This window comes from Nannospalax galili, unplaced genomic scaffold (genome assembly GCF_000622305.1).
Source record: "Nannospalax galili isolate Female #2095 unplaced genomic scaffold, S.galili_v1.0 scaffold359, whole genome shotgun sequence".
Classification (NCBI taxonomy): domain Eukaryota; kingdom Metazoa; phylum Chordata; class Mammalia; order Rodentia; family Spalacidae; genus Nannospalax; species Nannospalax galili.
Genome location: NW_008347042.1, coordinates 605,214 through 626,295, shown reverse-complemented (window position 1 = coordinate 626,295; position 21,082 = coordinate 605,214). Strand labels below are relative to the sequence as shown.

Genomic DNA, 21,082 nt, shown 5'->3' with positions numbered 1-21,082 from the left:
CCCTCCCTTCCTCCTGCCCCCCCCTTTCTTTTTTGGCCTTTTTTTGAGCCAGGGTCTCATTTTAGCCCCAGCTGGCCTGAAACTCACTATGAAGACCAAGCTGGCCTTGAACTTAGAGAGATCCTCTTGCCTCTGTCTCCTGAGTGCTGGGATTACAGGTGTGCACCACTGCAGCAGAAATTTCTTTTTAAAAGTTTTTTAGGGGCTGGAGAGATGGCTCAGTGGTTAAGAGCACTGGCTGCTCTTTCAGAGGACCCATTTGATTCCCAGCACCCACCTGATGGCTACAAACCGTCCTTCACTCCGGTTCCACGGGAATCTGAAGCTCTTTCTGACCTCTGTGGCATTGAATGACATGGGTACACTCACATACATGCAGGCAATACACTTACACACATAAAACAAAAATAATAAAATATTAAAAAATTTTTTAAAAAGGTGCTGGAGAGATTGCTCAGCAGTTAAGAGCATTGGCTACTCTTGCGGAGGACCTGGGTTGGATTTTCTAGCACCCACATGGCAGCTCACAACCATGACATGGGTGCACTTACATGTAAGCAGGCAATCCAAGCATACACATAAAATAGAACAATAATTAAAAAGTTATTTAAAAGCTGGATATGGTGGTGCATGCCTTTAATCCCAGCACTCGGAAGGTAGAGGCAGGCAGATCTCTGTGAGTTCAAGGCCAGCCTGTTCTACATAGTGAGTTCAGGTTCAGCTGGGACTACAGGGAGACCCTGTCTCAAAAAGACAAAAAAAAAAAAGTTATTTAAAAGATTTATTTTTATTTTATGTGTGGGTATTTTGTTTACATTTCTGTGTGTTCACCATATGTGTGCAGTACACACCTAAGCCAGAAAAGGGTATTGGAGCCCCTGGAACTGGAGTTACAGGTGGTTGTGAGCTGCCCTGTGCTGGGAACCAAACCTAGGTCCTATGTGTGAGCAGCAAGTGCTCTTAACTGCTGAGCCACCTCTCCAGTTCCCCATTAATATTCTCTTTTTTTTTTTTTTGGTCTTTTTTGACAGGGTCTCCCTGTAGCCCCAGCTGTCCTGGAACTCACTGTAGACCAGGCTGGCCTTGAACTCACAGAGATCCACCTGCCTCTGCCTCCTGAGTGCTGGGATTAAAGGTGTGCGCCACCATGCCTGGCGTTCCATTAATATTCTTTAAGAGAAGTGTAATCTATTAAAAAATTCATAAAATGCTTAGTTCATTGCTATGTGTGGTGGTGCATACCTGCAATGCCAGTACTTGGGAGGCAGAGGTAAAGAACCAGGAGTTCAAGGCTAGCTCTGACTACATAATGAGTTGGACTGCCTAGGCTACAAGAGATTTTGTTTTAAAATGTTCAGTTCAATAACTGGGAGAATACAGACTGAGACTATTACTAACATAATTATATTAACATTATCATTATATACACATATCTGTCAAACTTGGTAGATCATTTCAAAAAGAAACAGGATAATGAAAGTATGAATCAGAAATACTTCAGGTGTTGTCATTATTAAAAAGTTTTGGGGCCTGGAGAGATGGCTCAGTGGTTAAGAACACTGGCTGTTCTTGCAGAAGACCCGGGTTTGAATCCCTACCCCCAGATGGCAGCTAACAACTTTCCGTAACTCCAGTCCCAGGGGATCCGACAACCTCTTCTGATCTCTGCGGGCATTACATGAGATGGATACATTTACCTACATGCAGGCAATACATGCATACACATAAAATTAAAAAAAAATTCATTTTCACCAATATATTTGGGCCTGGAGTATTTACTGATCCTATAGTTAGGAACCACTTGTGAATTAGGTTATACATAGATATAGATTACAAATGATAATTCATAGTAACGTGAATACTGTTAATATTTGAATGTCTTTTTTTTTTTTTTTTTTTAGTTTTGAGACGATCTCCTTGTAGCACCAACTGGCTTAGAACTTGCTATGTAGATCAGGTTGTCTTCAATTTCACAAAGATCCACCTGTCTCTGCCTCCCCAGCATTGGAACTAAAGTCATGTGCCACCAGACTTGGCTATTTGAATGTCTCTTTAATGCTAACTTTGGACACTATCATTCCTCTCATGTCAAGTTTATTGAAGTTTAATTTACATATAGTAAAATTCACCCTTATATTTCTATAAACATATTCCTGCCATTGGGTAGTCAGTCACCACAGTCAAGATATAGAACACCCTCATTCATACTCCTCTACATAACTCTAATGAAATTCTTTGGGTCAGAACCAAAAACACAGATTTTGAAAGCCTAACATGTAAGAAGGTAAAGAGGAACAGTATTTTAGAGAAAGGATTTATCTAGAAAGCAGGATTCTAGGAAGAAAGGCATAGCTGTTGGGCTTGTTATGATCTTGATGTTCTAAGGGAAGTATATGATTTGGCTTAGGGTAAGAGAGGTATCGGAAATACTGAGTCCCAAGGAGATGAAATTGCATTGGGGTTGAGACCTGAAAGTCAGGACAAAATGGGGCAAAGATGCTCAAAATAAGTGTATAGGGATCTACAAACAATTGTGGAATAAAGACAGGAGGAGGGGGGATTGAGGGGTGCTGGGTGTGGTGGCACACATCTTTAATCCCAGTACTCTTGAGGAAGAGGCAGGTGAATCTCTGAGTTTGAGGCTAACCTGATGTACATAGTTAGTACCAGGACGGCCTGAGCAACACAGTGAGACCCTAAAGAAAGGCAGAGGGAAAAAAGATGATGCCAGGCATGTGAATGGGTTGAATAGTAATTTCTGTATATGAACATCTCAGAAAGTTTCATGTTGAAAAATAGACCCAGAGCCCTAGTTTATTACTACTAAAGCAGAATGTTTGAGATTTGGTCTTGCAGATATTGAGGAACTGGTGGTGATTTGAGAGGCTCACATTAGTCTTCCATCTTGGATTACCATGATGGTGCAGTAGGTGGAATCCTAGGAAGGGAAGAATAAAGGCAAAGAGGCAAATTCTGTTACACCAGTGTAGAAATAATAACCTGAACAGCCAGGCATGGTGGTACGCTCCTGTATTCTCAGTACTTGGGAGGTGGAGGCAAAAGGATCAGGAATTTAAGGATACCTTCAGTTACTTACCGAGTTTGAGGCCAGTGTGGGCTACATGAGACCCTGCCTTAGGGAAAAGGAAAAAAAAAAAAAAAAAGAACAAACAAAAACAGGAACATGAGTTAAGGTATGGAAAGACTGAGTGTGATGGGTTAGTTGATGGGCCAAGGTTTCTAGGACGCCTTGAAGATTTTTTTTTTTTTTTTTTTTTTTGTCTTATTTTTGGAGACAGGGTCTCCCTGTAGCCCCAGCTGGCCTGGAACTTGCTATGTAGACCAGGCTGGCTTCAAACTCACAGAGATCTGCCTGCCTCTGCCTCTTGAGTGCTGGGACTATAGGTGTGTGCTACCGCGTGGACTGGGCTAAGATTTCTCTTTTTTTAAACGTACAATGAGAGACCATACTCCTAGGGAGAGGAGTTGTAGAGATGATAATATTGAACTTCTCCCAAGTTTCCCCACCTCAGTTATTCCAGGGGCTCAGATTAGAATTGTTAAAAAAATATTTCTTTGTTTGCATGTGTTTCTGTGTGTGTGTGCATATGAGTGTGGGTGCCAGATGGTGTGGAGGCCAGAAGATGTTGGATCACCTGGAGCTGGAATTACAGGCTTTTGTGAACCACCCTATGTGGTGGGTACTGGGAATCAACTTTGATTCCTCTCCAAGAGGGGTACATGCTTTTAACCACTAAGCCATCTTTTCAGCCCCTGACCTGCATTTTTAAATTCATTCCTTTTTTTTTTTCTAAATTTTAGTGAGCTACATACAACATAAAATGTGTCATCTTAGCTACTTGTAGGCCCACAATTCAGATATTAAATTTGTTCATAATGTTGTAGCCTTTACAACATGGGTCTCCTTAGTGCATTTCATCTTGTAAAATTGAAATTCTATACCAATTACACAGTAACTCCCAATCCTTCTTCCTCCTCCTATGCTTAGCCACCACCATGATTTCTCATTTTGTCTACTCTAAATAACTCATGTCAGAGAAACCATATATCATTCCTTTGTGATCTTTTTTTTTAATATTTAGCATATTTTAATTAAGGTTCATCTATGTTGTAGTATATTGCAAAATACTTTTTTTTTTTTTTTTCGGTCTTTTTGAGACAGGGTCTCCCTGTAGCCCCAGCTGTCCTGGAACTCACTATGTAGACCAGGTTGGACTTGAACTCACAGAGATCTGCCTGCCTCTGCATCCCAAATGCTGGGATTAAAGGCGTGCGCCATCACACCCAGCTTGCAAAATACTTTTTAAGGCTAAATAATATTCTGTATATGGATGTATACTTTACCACTTTCCACTTATTCATTCCTCTGTTGATGGAACTTGGTTGCTCCATGTTTTAGATATTTATATAATACTGCTATGATGTGTGTGTACAAGTAACTCTTTGAGTCTGTGCTTTGGGGTAGGTACTGAGAAGTGGAATTGTTGCATCATATGATAATTTTATTTTTTAACTTTTTGAGGAACTACCATACTGTTTTCCACATCAAATGTGCATCCCCACCAACAGTGCATTAGGAATCTAGTTTCTCAGCATATTCTCTCTCTTCTTCCCTCCCTCCTTCCATTTTTGGTGGAAACTGGACACTGGAATCTAATAATGTGGTAACTGCAAGTTTCTTTCAAATCATTGCTTATGTTAGTTTTTCAATGGATCTTTCACCATTCAATTTGAAATTATACCCTTCATCTCAGCTGAATGCTCTCTTTTTCTTGTTCAGTTTCTTAACCTTTATTACTTTCTATATGCTGTACATATTATGCTTATTTTTTCTCTCTGTAATGGAATGTAAGAGCTGTAAGAACTGGGATTTTTTTTTTCCTTTTATTTGTTGCTGGATTCCTGGTACCTAAAAATATGCTAGCATATAACAATCTCAACGTTTATTGAATAATTCAATTAATGAGTAGAGTATCTGGGGTATCCTGGGATAGATGCCTAATACTTATTTTCCTACTATTTATTGATACCCTATCTAATTCAGAAGGTAGTAGAGGTAAGGATGTGTCTGACAGTCAAGTTGTAGCTCATGAGAGATTTGAGTAAAACTATATGAGTTGATACCACATCTTACAGAATGAGAAGAGTCAGAAAAGAATGATATCAGACTGGATAGAAGTGGGAACACCTTCATGTAAGGGTTGACCAGAGAGCAGCACCATCCATAGACTTAGCCAGTTGAGAATTCTGCTATGCACTTTGGAGGTATTCTCAGGTCTTTCTCTTGCTATATGTAATTTCATTCCCTGTAGTGTTACGATGTTGATGAGTCAAAGGAAGTTGTCTGCATGGTCTCTTTTTGATTGGAATATTAGGATTCTGCCTGTGTATGCATACTTATTCATGGGTATCTTTCCTAATTCTGTCTTCTCTTGACTGTACCTATGCATAGACTTGTCTCGGTCTAAAGGATGAATTGAGAAACAGTTGTTTGCTAGTGTGACCAGAGCTTGGACATGTACATGCACATGAGGACCCTGATAATAGAGCCAAAGATGAAGAGAGAGGGAGTAGGCTGAAGGCCTGGGGACTGGATATTGCCCTCCATGGCATGATAGAACGTGAGGGAGTTTGCCTGAGAATTCAGAATCAGAACTGGCCATTCGTATTTTTATAAAGTATTCTTGTCAAGGTGAATAGAAATAATAGTTTAATAGTGTGTTAGCCTGATTTATTACTTGAAAATATTTAGATTTTGTTGTATAGGCTTCTGTTTGTATTCTTGCCTTTGAAAATTTTGTTGAGTTGGCAAATGGGAATTGAAAAGCGAAGTAAGAGAGGGAGAAGAAAATTCAAGGTTGAGTTCCAAGGAAGAATGATAAGCAGTGAGAAAAGCTTCAGAGGCATCAGGTCCTGTTAAAACAGAAGTGTATCTACTGGGCTTAAGCAGAATTTAGTAAAAATTACTGTTGTGTAGAGATGGATGACAAACATTTAAAGTATCTAGGAAATTAGAAAATGGAGACTTATTAAAATATTTCTTTTCTGGCAATTTATGTGAGAATGGTAGGAACTGCAGCAGTAGCCAGAACAGGGAACACTTTTCCATTAAGATGAGAGGGTCTTGTAAGTGAGGGAAAGGAGACAAGAACAAGGAGAAATGTAGAAAAGAATAAGCAAACCAGAATAATGAATGGAGCCTGTGAATATAAGCCAACAGATTAGCCTTTGAAAGGAGGAGAAAAATATGAGGGGGCAGGTATTTGAAGTGTATTTGTACTGATTCTAAGTTTGGAGAAGACTACTAATAAGCAATCATATCACTAACAGTTTATGGTAGTTTTGGGGATTAGATTTCTAGTTTTTTTTTTTTTTTTTTTTCTTTTGTCTTTTTGAGACAGGGTCTCCCTGTAGTCCCAGCTGTCTGGAACTCACTATGTAGACCAGGCTGGCCTTAAACTCACAGAGATCCACCTGCCTCTGCCTCCCAAGTGCTTGGATTAAAGGCATGCGCCACCACACTCAGCTCTTTTTTTTTTTTTTTTTTGAAATACTATGTCACTATATAGCCCTGGTTGGCCTAGAACTCACTGTGTTGACCAGACTGGTTTTGAACTCACAGATCTGCCTTCCTCTGCCTCCTGAATGCAGAGAATAAAGCACTGTGCTACCATGCCCAGCCTTAGTTTTCTATTTTTAGCTCTATTTGATACTCCTGGAAAGGAGTTAAACTGCCTCCACTCATTAAAAACCTTTTGGTTGATTAGAATGTATGCTGTAATATGGAGCATAGGCTGTGTGTGTTGGGTCAGATCTTGCTTATTGTAATTTAATGGTAACTTAAAATTGCAAGGTTGATTAGAAACTTTCTAATTCCTTAGTCATGTAGAAATAATTATGTTTGTATAAATGTGTGCTATCAGGCTCTGGAGATAATTTCTTTAACATTTACTCTGTGAATCTTAACTATTTAGGGCAAATTTTTTAAAAAAAAATAGGATTGTATTAATAGTCTCTTTTTTCCCTCCCTTCCACTAGTAGTTCCAAAGAACTACTGGTTTAGATTTTTAGCTCTTGTCAAGTTGTGAAAATAGTGGAGGATGCTTGCACTACTTAACATTCAAATTGTAAGTAAAGTTTGTTTCTATTACTTTATGTTTAGAAAACAGATTATAAATAGTCATTATTTTATATGGTAACAGGGAACTTTAATGTGATGGGATCGTGGATTTTTCTTGAAATTAAGATAGAAATACTTCCTACTTAATTTTATACTTACAAGATGCAAAAAGACACTAAAATATTAGATCATCCATAGGTTGTAAGATGAAAGTTCTACTTTTTTCAGGTATTTAATTTAAAGATAATTATTCACAAAAATTCCTTATTCCATTCTGTATGATGACAGTAGTCAAAATTAGTATGAGTGTAATAGTAGTGATTTATTAGAAGTATACATTTCTTTAAATGTGTACATAAATTTTCTGCATTTTTAAATTTTGATACTAAAAAATCTTGTCAGAAAGCTTTGTACTTTTCTCTGTATGAAATATACAATATATGAAGAATCAAAGAGTAACTTTTAGGGATTAAATGTAGATGAGATACAAGTTAATATTTATCTCTACAAGAGAAAAGATAAGGAAGTTACTTGAGGGGTTGGGGAGATGACTCTGTGGGTAAAAGTGCTAGATGCACAAGCCTGACAGCTTGAGTTCAATCACTGAAAGCTCATATTTTATATGTTTGGCTCATAAAAGATTTAAAAAAATTTTTTTTTTTTGTCTTTTTGAGACAGGGTCTCTCTGCAGCCCCAGCTGTCTTGGAACTCACTATGTAGACCAGGGTGGCTTTGATCTTACAGATATCCACTGCCTCCCAAGTGCTTGGATTAAAGGCATGCTCCACTACACCCTGCTAAAAATTTCTTTTTTAAAAAAAGTTTGTTTTTATTTTTAATTCTGTGTATGTGTCTATGTGTGGGTATGTGTACATGTGTGCAGGTGCCCTTGGGGGTCAAAATAGGGTGTTGGAGCTAGATTTACAGGCAGTTCTGAGCCTTCTGATTTGAGTGCTAAAAATAGAACTCAGGTCCTCTGTAAAGAGCAGGGAGTGCTCTTAACCACTGAGCCATCTTTCCAGCCCAGATTTTAAAAGTTCTATTAAAATATCTCAGGAAAAAAAAAAATTGCGTCTTCACAAAGGGAGGAAGTGCTAACATTTTGCCTCCTATAATACCTATATACAATAATTTGGTAAAAATTTATTCAGGGAGTGTCCTAGTTTGTTTCTCCATTGCTGTGACAAAACACTCTGATCAATACCAACTTGAGGAGGAAAGGGTTTATTTTATCTTACTTACATCTCCTGAGTCATAGTTCATCAGGGAGCCCAAGGTAGGAACTCAGGGCAGGAACCTGGAGGCAGGAGCTGAAGCTTAGGCCATGGAGGAACATTGCTTACTGGCTTGCTCCCCTGGCCTATGCTCAGCTTGCTTTCTTATGCAACACAGGGCCACCTGCCCAGGGGTGGCACCACCCACAGTGGGCTGGGCCCTCCTATGTCACTCAACAGTCAAGAAGCTGCCCCACAGACATGGCCACAGGCCAGTCCTATGGAGGCAATTTCCCAATTTAGGCTCCTTCAACCCAGGTGTGTCAAGTTGACACTAAAGCTATCCAGCACAATTAACCCCTTGTCAACTTGACACACAAACACATCACTATTAAACCATAACCTTTCCAATTCTTGTCTCCAAAATATGATGTTAACATTATGATCACAACATAAAACAGTACAACCTTAAAAGCCCCATAGTCCTTAAAAAAAATCCAAACACTTAAAAGTCCACATTCTCTTTTAAAAGTCTCTTAACTGGGGGCTCCTGTAAAATCCAAAACAAGTACTGTCTTATTTTAAAGGGAAGACTTGGGTACACCTAAGCAAAACCAAAGTCCAGCAAAGTAGCTCAGGACAGGACATCTGGGATTCATTAACGATCTTCTGGACTCCTAAGGGTTCTGGCAGCTCCACCGTTCTGACTCTGCCATCTACAGCACACACAGCTTGTCTCGAAGACCCAAGCCAGCTCCATTCCACACCTGCCGCTGCCCTTGGTGGTCATCCCATGGTTCTGGCATCTCCAAAAAGCTGGGGTCTCTACTGAAACTGAGGCTACACCTTCACTAATGGCCTCTTCTTATCTCTTGGGGTGCAAAGCCTCAGATTCTCTCCATGACCCCTTCAATCCTGGGATCCTTACTGCAACTGAAGCTGCACTTTCACCTATGGCCTTTTCTGGCCTCACAGAGTGCCAGGTCTCAGTTGCTCTCTGTGATCCCTTCATGCTTTCAACACCAGAACCATGCAGGAGATTCTTACACATTACTAAGTCCTGCTTTCAGCTAGAGATGGAGGCTCAGGTCCTCCTTTGATCACAGCTTCTGTGTGTGGACCTTGAGGAAATGCTTTCCAGAAGATTTCACCATGGTGATGCTGGTCTCTTGTTACTTACAGCTGATTTTCAAGCCCCCAGCTAACCAGCATCAATTTTCCCAGTAAAACAAAGGTTTTACTTCAGGTTCTGGTCCCTTCTTAATCACAGCTAATTCTTCAGCCCCAGCCAACCAGAACCCACAGAATCGCAATCCAAAATCTCACATGAACAGCCTGATAGTCTCCGCTTCCCTTTGAAGCTTCACAAGCCAGGCCTCCATAGTTCACAACTCTTTGCAGCATAACTTTTCCAACTCTTTCAGCATAACTTTTCCAAGCTCCACAGCAACAAACTCTGAGCATGTAATGGCTTTTCCAGGCCAAAGTTCCAAACACTTCCACAGTCCTCCCCATAACACCAAGGTCAGTCTGTCACAGCAATACCCCACTCCTGGTAAAAATTTCTGTCTTACTTTGTTCTTGGCTTTGACAAAATACTCTGACCACTACCAACTTGGAGAGGAAAGGGTTTATTTAGCTTACATATCCTGGGTCACAGTTCATCTGGTAGCCCAAGGTAGGAACTCAGAGCAGGGTCTGTCACAGCAATTCCCCACTCTCTGGTACCAGTTTCTGTCCTAGTTTGTCTCAATTGCTGTGACAAAATACTTTTGACAAGTACCAACTTGGGGAAGAAAGAGTTTATTTTATAGGGGGTTAATGAACTTGAACATTAAATTCCTAAGTTCAGTGCTGTTTACTGTTTTCTTTTAAGAGAAATGGAAGTCTACATTCTTTTCCTTAGTTAAAACAGTGTTAAACATTAGATTGCTTCATATCTTTGCTATACAGTTTTTAGTAACTCAAATTCTCTCTTTTTTTTAGGCCCTCTGGTTAATCATCTTTGGAAGACTGGATTTCTGGATGTCTCCTCTACTCCATCTCTATTGACTTGTAAAACCTGATAATGAAGCATATAACTCTGGCAGTCATCTCTGAGCCTTAATTACATTGATTCTCAGCATTTGAAGCTTCCTCATTAACAATGACATCCGCAGTGATTGATAGTGGAGGTTCTGTTTTGGAGCTTTCCAGCAGTGGAGTGGAAAATCAAGAGGTTAGGCATCTAATATACTACATTTCTGTTTTTCGATAGAAATCAATGCATGAATTAATTTCAAAACGAATGAGAAACAGGTTTTTGAGAGTAAAAATGTATAGTGCATAAAATTGTACACAATCACGTCATGTATCCTCATAAAACTTAGTAATAGGTTGAGAAAGGTGCTACAGCTCACTTGAATTGATGGAAGATGCATATGTTAGTATGGACTTGGAGGAGGTGAAAAGAATGATGTTATATTAATTGAGAGATAAATTTATATCTCTGATAATATCCATTGTCTTGGGTTATAGAGCATGAGGAATACCTTGTATCTAAATACCTAAATAACATTCCCCTTAAGTTAGAAGTTTGTGTTTGCTCTCCTTGTCATCTTTATTTCTTGTTTATTCTGTTACATCTAATTCAGGGTTGTGATCCATCATATTTTAATTTAATATATGGAGCTATTTTTTGTAATTAGGAATAAAGTTTTAAAATTATATATACATGTAGGATTTGGAATATTTAGCATATTTGATCATTTTCTTTTTACAGAGAACATGAATTAGAGGTGGGAGAAGAAAATACTTTCTGGTTCTGGCTTCTATTCCCACTATTCATTAAAGACTGAGTATTGGAATGGCATTAAATTGTAATAGTGTTGTCATGTGTACAAATTTGGTTAGAGATAACGTGGGAAATGGATAGTTTTCTGTACTATGAAAATCTGTCTTTTTTGTTTCTATGAAAGATGCTGCTGTCATTGGTGTTTGGTACAAGGATGATGGCATAGTGGCTTGTTTGAGGAAGAGTCAGGACAGTGCTGTGTGTTCTTCAGTCTGGATTCTTCTCTTTTCTTTTCTCTTTTTTTCTTTTTTTCACTAGGTATTCCTGTTGGCCTGGAACTCACTGTGTAGAGCAGGCTAGCCCAGAACTCACAGAGATCTGTTTGCCTCTGCCTTGAGTGCTGGGATTAAAGACATGGACTACTACGCCTGGCTGGATTCTTTGTCTTGCTTGCTTTATGTCTGTTTGGTCTTGCAAGATCCATATCTGCTGTGTCAGATTGATGGTGAGGGTATATAATGAAAGTATTTTATTTTGTTAGTTGATATGTTAACTCCTGCATGTTCCCTTCATATTTTAAAACTCATTCTAAAACTGGTTCAGAGTTCATTAGAAGAAGCCACCACAGTAAACATGTCAAATACTACTTCTTTAAATTCACTTTTTCTATGGTCACCTCCAGATGTGATTCACCAGAAGTCAAGGAAGGACCCAGGACACTTCATTCCCTACTATGTCACCCAGAGCAAATGTTGCTTCATTTTCAAATGACTTTTCTCTGTCTTATAGCTTTGTTATGCTGCTATTTTATAGTTTGAGGAGAACTGTCATGAACAGTAGGCAGAATATATTTATCTTAGGCTGACTATAAACATAGCAAGATGGTGAAAAAGAGGATCAAAGTTTGTTTCTGGAAGCTTCCTTTTGTTTTTTTCTCCTTTACGTGGAATTGCAGGTATTCCTAACCAGAAGAACTTTATCATGAAGGAAAGAATGTATTAAATCAATGACTTTACCAACTTGTTATTGACTAGTAGTTTATATGGTATAGGGTAGTTGTATTCTATGGAAGAAGGTCAGAAGAAGGCACTACCTTTAGTAGGTGTTTAGGGTGCTGTAGCACCAATGTGGGAATAACTGTTTGGGGGTAACTGTTCAAATTACACATCCATTCATTTGTTCCTTTAACAAATGTCAACCAGCCACTTATTATTGATAAAGTATTTTTTTAGGCACTGAGGTACTTCACAAGGGGAATAAAAAGCAATTTTGGGGTGGAAATGTATGGAGAAAGTGGTTAACTGATATGTGGGCAGTTGGCAAGGGCTTCTCTGAAGAGGTGACAGTTTAGAGATAATAAAGTGAGAAATGGAGTCATAGACATCTCTAGGAGAGAATGATTTCGAAGAGAGAAGAGCCATTAATATTGGAAATACTGATTTTACAAGGGAAAATTTGAAGATAAAGTTATTTCAAACGTAGAGATTTGTTTATGAACAGCTCTTCAGTAATGTGTTTACTGAATAACTTAATATCTATACTCCAGAATGTCAGGTGAGTGAAAAATTGACTTATCAAAATTTTATAATCACAATCCCTGATTCAGAAGTAAAAGGAAATATTTAAAAAGTAGGGCCAGCTGGGCGTGGTGGCACATGACTTCAATCCCAGTACTTGGGACGTGGAGGCAGATGGATCTCTGAGATTGAAGCCAGCCTGGTTTACATAGGGAGGTCCAGGCCAGCTGGGGTTACAGGTAAACCCTGTCTCACTCAAAAGCAAAAAGACAAAAAAAAAAAAAAAAAAAAAAAAAAAAAAAAAAAAAAGTAGGGCCAGAGAGATGGCTCAGTTAGTAAAAATTCTTGTGGTGCAAGACTGGTTGATTACCCAAGTTCTAGCCCCAGAACCCAGGTAAAGGTAGAAGGAGAGAACTGACCACACAAAATAGTCTTCTGACCTCCATACATACAGTGTGACATACATACACTCCTCCCATACATATACGTGCACACACAGTAATAATAAAATTTAAGAAGTAGAAATTAGGGGCTAAAGAGAGGGCTCAGTGGCCAGGCGTGGTGGCGCACGCCTTTAATCCCAGCACTTGGGAGGCAGAGGCAGGCGGATCTTTGTGAGTTCGAGGCCAGCCTGGTCTACATAGTGAGTTCCAGGACAGCTGGGGCTACAAGGAGACCCTGTCTCAAAAAGACCAAAAAAAAGAGAGAGAGAGGGCTCAGCAGTTAAGAACACTGACTGCTCTTGCAGAAGACCTAGGTTTGGTTCCCAGCACTCACATGGCATCTAACAACCATCTCTAATGCCAGTTCCAGGGGATTTGATGCCCTCTTCTGGCCTCCATGGGCAGTACATCTCCATACAGGCAAAATATACACATAAAATAAAAATAAATACCCCCCCCCAAGTAGAAAGCTAGAGAATTGTTATAATTTCTCTATAATTGTTATAATTTTCAGGGTTTTAAAAGTACTTTTCTTGATTATAAAAGTAATATGTTGTGGAGCTGGAGAGAGGATTCAGCAGTTAAGAGCACTGGCTGCTCTTGCAGAGGACCTGGGTTAGGTTTCCATCACCCACATAGTGGCTGACAACTGACCAGAACTCTAGTTTCTGGGGATTTGATGCTCTTTCTGGTGCTGGGCTCATGTGGTACACTGACATGTGTAGAAAGAACATTCATACACATAAAATAATGAAAAATCGTAATACGTTGTACAGAAGTAGGACTCTAAGATTGAAGTCACAAAAGTAAACTACAATGTTATTGAAGAGATGGATATAAAAATTATTTTTAAAAAGTAGTAAATATATAAAATGTAGTGTTATATTTAAAAAATAAATCACCAGAGCCCAGTGTGGTGGGTTTTAATTTCAGCAGGAAGAGGCAGGTGGATCTCTGTGAGATCGAGGGCCAGCCTGATCTACACAGTGAGTTCTAAGTCAGCTAAGACTGCAGGGAGACCCTTTCTCAAAAGTACACAAGAAACAAAAACAACCCTCCCCCAAATCAATCATCAAATAAGGTTTAGATATGTGGGAATAATTTAACATTAAGGAAACTATTAATGCTGGGCGTGGTGGCGCACGCCTGTAGTCCCAGCACTTGGGAGGCAGAGGCAGGGGGATCTCTGAGTTCAAGGCCAGCCTGGTCTACATAGTGAGTTCCAGGACAGCTGGGGCTACAGGGAGACCCTGCTTCAAAAAAAGAGAACTATTACTATATTAGAGATAAATTTTTTTGGTTGTTTGAAATAGGGTCTCACTGTATAGCTTGGGCTGGCCTGGAACTCACTGTGTAGTCCAGGCTGGTCTCAAACACAGAGATCCACCTGCCTCTGCTTTCTGAGTGCTGGGACTATCGGCATGCACCACCACACCTAGTGAGATAATTCTGTTTTTAAAAATTATTTATTTTATATGTAAGAGTGTTTGGGGGCATTCATGTTAAGGAAATCCCTGTTTGTGCAATGCCCAAGGAGGCCAGAAGAGGGCATCAGATTGCCTGGAACTGGTGTTAAAGATGGTTGTGGGTGGTCGCTGCCATGTGGGTCTGGAAACCGAACCCAGGTCCTCTGCAAGACCAACTAGTGAATGCTCTTAACCACTGAGCCATCTCTTCAACCCCAAGATAAATATTTATTTATTTATTTATTTATTTATTTATTTATTTATTTATTTATATTTTTGGTCTTTTCGAGTTAAGATTCTCAATGAAATACAGTTTTATAAAATTCCATATATGTTCTTGATAAAATCTCATACTATAAATATAGAAGTGTAATTACTTATGTATATGTGTATAATATATAAATATAAATCAACAGCCATAATCCTATTTATAGTGAAGAATTGGTGCATATTCTATAAAATTAGAGACAAGATACCCTCTGATAAAAAGACTTTAGTAAGCCAGGTATGGTGGCGCACGCCTTTAGTCCCAGCGCTTGGGAGGCAGAGGCAGGCAGATCTCTGTGAGTTCAAGGCCAGCCTGATCTACATAGTGAGTTCCAGGCCAACTGGGGCTACAGGGAGACCCTGCTTCAAAAAGCCACCCCCAAAAGTATGTATAAAGTTAAAAGCATAGTTTAGACCTCTATTCAACTGTATACAATGGTATATAACATCTGCATTTTATTTATTTTTTAAAATTTTGATTTTTTTTATTTGCTTTTATTTGTATAAGTTTTGCCTGTTATATATGCAGAAGAAGGTGTCAGATCCTGTGGAATTGGAGTTACTGATGGTTGTTATCCGACATGTGGGTGCTGGGAACTGAACCCTGGTCCTCTACAAGAGCAGCCAATCTCTCTACCATCTCTCCAGACTGGTTCTCATATAGCTCATTATGGCCTTGAATTCTCTTTGTAGCCAAGGATGATCTTAACCTTTTGATCTTCCTGCCTCTACTTCTTGAGTGCTAGACTAGCAGGCATGCATCACCACACTCATTTATGTGGTGCGGGGAATTGAACCTAGGGATTACTGCATATGTGGCAAGCACTCTGCCATTTCCTCAGCCTAGCATCTGAGTTTCGAAAATTTAAATTAGATGCTTTGTAAGGAGTATGTGTGCCATTTCCTTTGCATCCTAGAGTGTTGTTGAGAGGCAAGACAGGTAAATTATGTGAAAGAAAATGAGTTACCCTGGAGTTGACTGCTAACTTGAGGACATTCTCGGGGGTGTGTGGCTAGTGAGTACCAGCTGTACTCATCTCTTCCCACATCTGTGTTCAGTGATGCCATGCTGAGAGACTGGAAATGATGGTCTTGGTGGAAATATTTACACCAAGGAAAACAGCATACTTAGGCTATAAATTAGGCTTAGTGTGGGGTTAAGTTAAAAGAAAACAAAAAACAACAACAACAGCAAAAAAAAAAAAAAAACTCTAAAGTAGAAATTTGTAGATGGCATCTGCTTCCAGAGAAATAAATTGGTAGTTCTTCTTCACATCTTCTGTTCACGATTCAAGGACTTTCCTCTCCCCTTAGAAACAAGAGTTATGTAATTTGGGAGTCTTTTAGATAGATCCACTGAAGGGGTACCCCAATTGCCTCACCCTGCATCCCTGTTCAGCACAGAAGCCAGAGCAGTCTGTGTCCCTATTCTCTGGCAATTTGGGTAACCCCTTCAGAGGATGGCGTGATAAGAATAGGTGGTAGGAATTTGCTAGGCAGTTAGGGTAAAAAGACCCCAAAGAAATGTAGCCAGTTTCTTGGCTAAAAGTCAAAATGTCATTGGGCCTGTTAGTAACACACTCTGTTTCAAGGGCCAAAAATGTCAGAAGTATTTGGGAGCTTGTATCTAATCCTTAAAAGATTTTAGGGTTACCTCTTCAGAGCAGGGAATGTTGGAGGGGAGTGAGTGGGCATGGATTTGATCAAAACATCTTATATGCATGTATGAAATTCTCAATAAAGTTTTGTAAAAATTAAAAAAAAAGATTGTGATGCAGTAACTGAGACCAGCCTTAGCCCACCAGTATAAGCAAGCAGGAAAAGAGAGAAAGCTTAAGAGATCACAGTTTTGGGACCTTGGGCAACAGGCAGCATTGTACTGTGTTTCCTGGCAGACAAGGAGGTCATTTCTGCAATTGCAGTGGCTAACTGCTTGGAGCTGCTTTCTGTGCTACACTGCAAAGGAAGAGAAATATAAGCAGAGTGTAACTGTCTCCTTAAATCAAGGAAACAAAATTTGGAGAGGTTCAAATGAGCTGCTTTGAAGGGCACAGTATCCAAAAGGCAAAAGTTCTCTAGGAAAAGAGCAGCAGAATATTCCTTGGGGGATTCCCCTTGTCTCTGGCTGAACACTGGGTCATATATGTGTGACACAGATTCCATGAAGCCAAGCAAAGACTGACCATAAAGACAAAGTCAGCAGTTCTTTGTCTGGGAAGTACTGGCCTTCTAGTCAGCCAGAGGGAAGAGTCTTTGTTGAAAACCCAGGGTATTCATTTAAAAACCCCCACAAGGGTCATACCTTTCATAATAAGGGCTAAATTAAGGAGAATTAAGGAGAGTTGAAATTTGCCGTGCAAAGGTTAAAACATAGGCCTTAAAAGTTGATTCAGAGCCAGAGGCAGGCAGATCCTCTGTGAGTTCGAGGCCAGCCTGGTCTACAGAGTGAGTTCCAGGCAGCTGGAGCTACAGGGAGACCTTGTCTCAAAAAGATAAAAAAAAAAAAAAAAAGAGCGTAGGATTGTAGCTCAGTAGTAGAGCACTTGTCTAGGATGAGCAGGGCCCTCAGCTTGATCCCTGGTACTGTCCACCCCCCTCCCAAATTGATCCATATATAACTGCTTATCTTTAAAAAAAATATTTTACTATTTTTATTTTATGTGTATACATGTATTGTCTGCATGTAGGTAAGTGCACCCATGTCATGCATTGCCCTTGGAGGACAGAAGAGACTGTCGGATCCCTTGAAACTGGAGTTACAGACAGTTGTTAGCTGCCATGTGGGTGCTGGGATTTGAACCCAGGTCTTCTGCAAGAACAACCAGTGTTCTTAACCGCTGAGCTATCTCTCCAGCCCCATAACTGTTTATCTTAATGTTCTTAAAATAAGACAATAAAATGCATAGTCTACTAGTGTAAAATTTACATAAAGAAACTAATTGAAACAACATTTAAATGTATACTATCTGAAAAGTTCATTAAATAGGATTAAAAATTAGTTATTACAGAAACAAAAACACTGGAGAATTTTTTTTTATGTGTATGAGTGTTTTGCCTGTGTGTGTGTAAGTGCACCCATGTCTTGCAGTGCCTGTGGAGGCTAGAAGAAGGTGTTGGATCCCCTGGAACTGGAGTTATGGATGGTTGCTAGCCACCATGTGGGTGTTGGCAACTGATCTCGGGTCCTCTGCAAGAGCAACTAGTGCTTTTAACCTCTGAACCATCTCTCCAGCCCAAAACATTGGAGAATTGAAGACAGCAATGGGAAGCACTTTAAGAAGTACAGAGAAAAAAAAAAATGTAGCGTTAAAAAAAAAAAAGCCAGGGGTGGTGGCACACACCTTTAATCCCAGCACTTGGGAGGCAGAGGCAGGGGATCTCTGTGAGTTTGAGCCAGTCTGGTGTACATAGTTCCAGGCCAACTGGGACTACAGGCAGACTCTGTCTCAAAAAGACAGAAAAGGGGCTGGAGAGATGGCTCAGCAGTTAAGAGCACTGACTGCTCTTGCAGAGGACCTGGGTTCGATTCCTAGCACCCACATGGTGGTTAATAACCATCTGTAGCTCCAGTTCCCTGGAATGTGACGCCTTCTTCTGACCTCTGCGGGCACTGCACAACATGGGTACACTTACACACATGCAGGCAATACACTCATATACATAAAATAAAAATAATAAATAAAATATTTTAAAAAAGAAAGTAATAAAACAATAACACGGGCTCAATTATCTGGGACTATACCAGATTGTTTCAGTGTACATATTCTTTTTTTTTTTTTTTGAGGCAGTCTTCTTCCACACTGACCTTAAATTCATGATCTGCCTTTGCCTCCCGAGTGCTGGAGTGTAGATATGCACCACCATGCTTGATGACAACTCCCACTCCCTTTCTCCTCCTCCTCTTCCTCTTCTTCCTCTTTTACCTCTTTGTTCTTTTTGAGACAGGGTCTCCCTGTAACACTAGCTGACTTGGAACTCAGTTCAAGGTTGGCCTTGAACTCACAGAGATCTGCCTGCCTGTGCCTCCTGAGCACTGGGATCAAAGGTGTGTGCCACCACAACCTGGCTTTCTCCCTTTCTCTCTCCCTTTCTCTCTCTCTCCCTTTCTCTCTCTCTCTCTCTCTCTTTTCTTTTTCCTCTTTTATTTGAATGTTATATTTTTACTTTTCACAAATGAAAATGACAAATGACATGTAAAAGACATAACAGAGTATCACAATACAGTAACAGCAGTGAGCTAACCACCTCATAGAGACAGCAGCCCAAGAAGTACTAGGATACTACTTCAAGAAAGGCTTACAAAATAAATCTGGAAATGATATACTTCTAGCTAGATCAACAAATCAAAAATGACCATAAACCAAAAAACATCTAGAACTCATACAGTAGTAAGTAAAGGAAAAAAAAGAAATCTGGGAATCCGTGTACTGGGAGTGCTCTGTTGAAATCAAGGAGGCGCAAACCCATTCCTCTTTTTAAACATCTATGGATATAGCTGTTTTTCTAAACGTTTCATTAGTAATACTCAGTCTTATAAGTCTGGTTCCATAATAGTCTATAATATAACCACTTCCATCTGAAGGTCCAACAATCTGCATTGAAATAAGAATGAAATCGATTAGGCTCCCAATCCCACAAAATCCTACAGTGCAAAACTTTAACAAGCCTAAGGCAGGGTATCCAAGGTAAAATCGATCTGCTCCCATCCATCCCAGAAAGAGAGATAATGCAACTGCAACACTGTATGAATAGCCATTTACATTTCGGCAAGATATGGGCTTGAAAAAAACCAACTTAACGTCCAGTAAAATGTGTTTCATTACCACTGAAATCCTTACAAGTTATATTTGGTGTTGGAAAAAATTGAACATGAGCTGTGAAGTTTGTGCAGTTACCCGGTTCTTGGGTGGCGCATCGTTTAATGTTGGTTCTTTACAAATATATTGTCCCATTCAGAGAGCCTCGCACTAGGGCATCTCCTCGGCCCCGCAGCGGTCCCCCAAGGTCCCGCGGTGACAGTCACGAGCCACAGGACGCGGAGGAGGAGGTGAGCGGCCCCAGCCTTCGGAAGAGTCGACCCGAGGGCTCCGCGCCACAGGCGGCTGCCTTGTTGGGCTCCACTCCTGAGGCTCTCTTTTTTTTTGAGACAGCGTCTTCCTGTAGCACCAGCTGGCCGGGAACTCACTATGTAGACCAGGCTGACCTCAAATTCAAGAGGTCCACCTGCCTATGCCTCTGGTGCTGGGATTAAAGACTTGCACCACCACATCTGGCTTTGTTTTTTTTTTTTTTTTTTTTTTTCCCCCCTTGAGACAGGGTCTCACTATGTAGCCTTGGCTGTCCTGGAACTCGCCATGTAGACCAGGCATGTGCCACCATGCCCACCCCTATGCCTAGCTTGTTGCCCAGCTTTCCCATACATGCAGTGAGTCCCAGAATGAACAAAGAGGAAAGTAACAGAAAAAAAAAATGTGAAGAAATGTCATAAATTTTGTAAATTTTATGGATAAACCTATAGATACAAGAATTTAAAATATTCTGCCAAGATAAAACAGGAAAATTAAATATCAGGGGACATCATAGTAGACTTGCTTAAAATAAGTTTCAAAGAAAAACTTTTAAAAGCATTCATTGGTAAAAACTCATTCTATGTAGAAAAACTAAGATAAGCATAAAGATTTTATTTTATTTTTTGGTCTTTTTGAGACAGGGTCTCCCTGTAGCCCCAGCTGTCTTGCAACTCACCATGTAGATCAGGCTGGCCTTGAACTCACAGAGGTACGCCTGCCTCTGCCTCCTGAAGGCTGGGATTAAAGGCGTGGGCCACCATGCTGGGCCCTATTTTTATTCTTAAAGTCGTTTGAGGATCTGTTCCTCAGGGGTCACATGGGCTTGGGAGGAGCCCCTGGCTCCTTTCTTTTACCAGTTCAGTCTATGAAGATAAGTCAAAGGTCCTGCTTGACCATGGCTGGCTTTGCTTGGAAGCATGGACTCTGTGTTGACCCTCCTCTTTGTAGACTGGACACTGGTTCAAGTCCATCTTGTGGGGTCTCCATGGCCTCCTTAATCAAGAGGAAAGGTGACTCACCACAATTAGAGGACATTTTGAGAGATGTTCCTAGTCCCCTGGAACTTATCCACCTTGGAGGGCAAGGAGCAAAAACTGTCCTTGATGTCTCTCTGACCACATTAGTATAGGCCTCAAACTATGGCTGTTAAACATCCGATAAGGTTAGTTCCACCAGTCTGGTACTTTTATTT

The 21,082-nt window shown here is 40.1% G+C and overlaps 1 protein-coding gene and 1 pseudogene across 2 annotated transcripts in view; one reads left to right on the top strand and one right to left on the bottom strand.

Moving 5' to 3' along the window:
* The first annotated feature begins 7,057 nt into the window (after positions 1-7,057).
* Positions 7,058-21,082, top strand: part of Elf2 (E74 like ETS transcription factor 2) — an 82,752-nt gene continuing 68,727 nt past the window's right edge. For both annotated transcript variants that reach the window (XM_017800712.2, XM_017800711.2), the window contains exons 1-2: positions 7,058-7,148; positions 10,342-10,573. In XM_017800712.2, coding sequence (XP_017656201.1) covers positions 10,502-10,573 — 72 coding nt within the window. In that variant the 5' untranslated portion in view covers positions 7,058-7,148; positions 10,342-10,501. The remainder of the gene's footprint in view (positions 7,149-10,341; positions 10,574-21,082) is intronic.
* LOC103742392 overlaps positions 19,222-21,082 on the bottom strand; it is a 6,342-nt pseudogene continuing 4,481 nt past the window's right edge.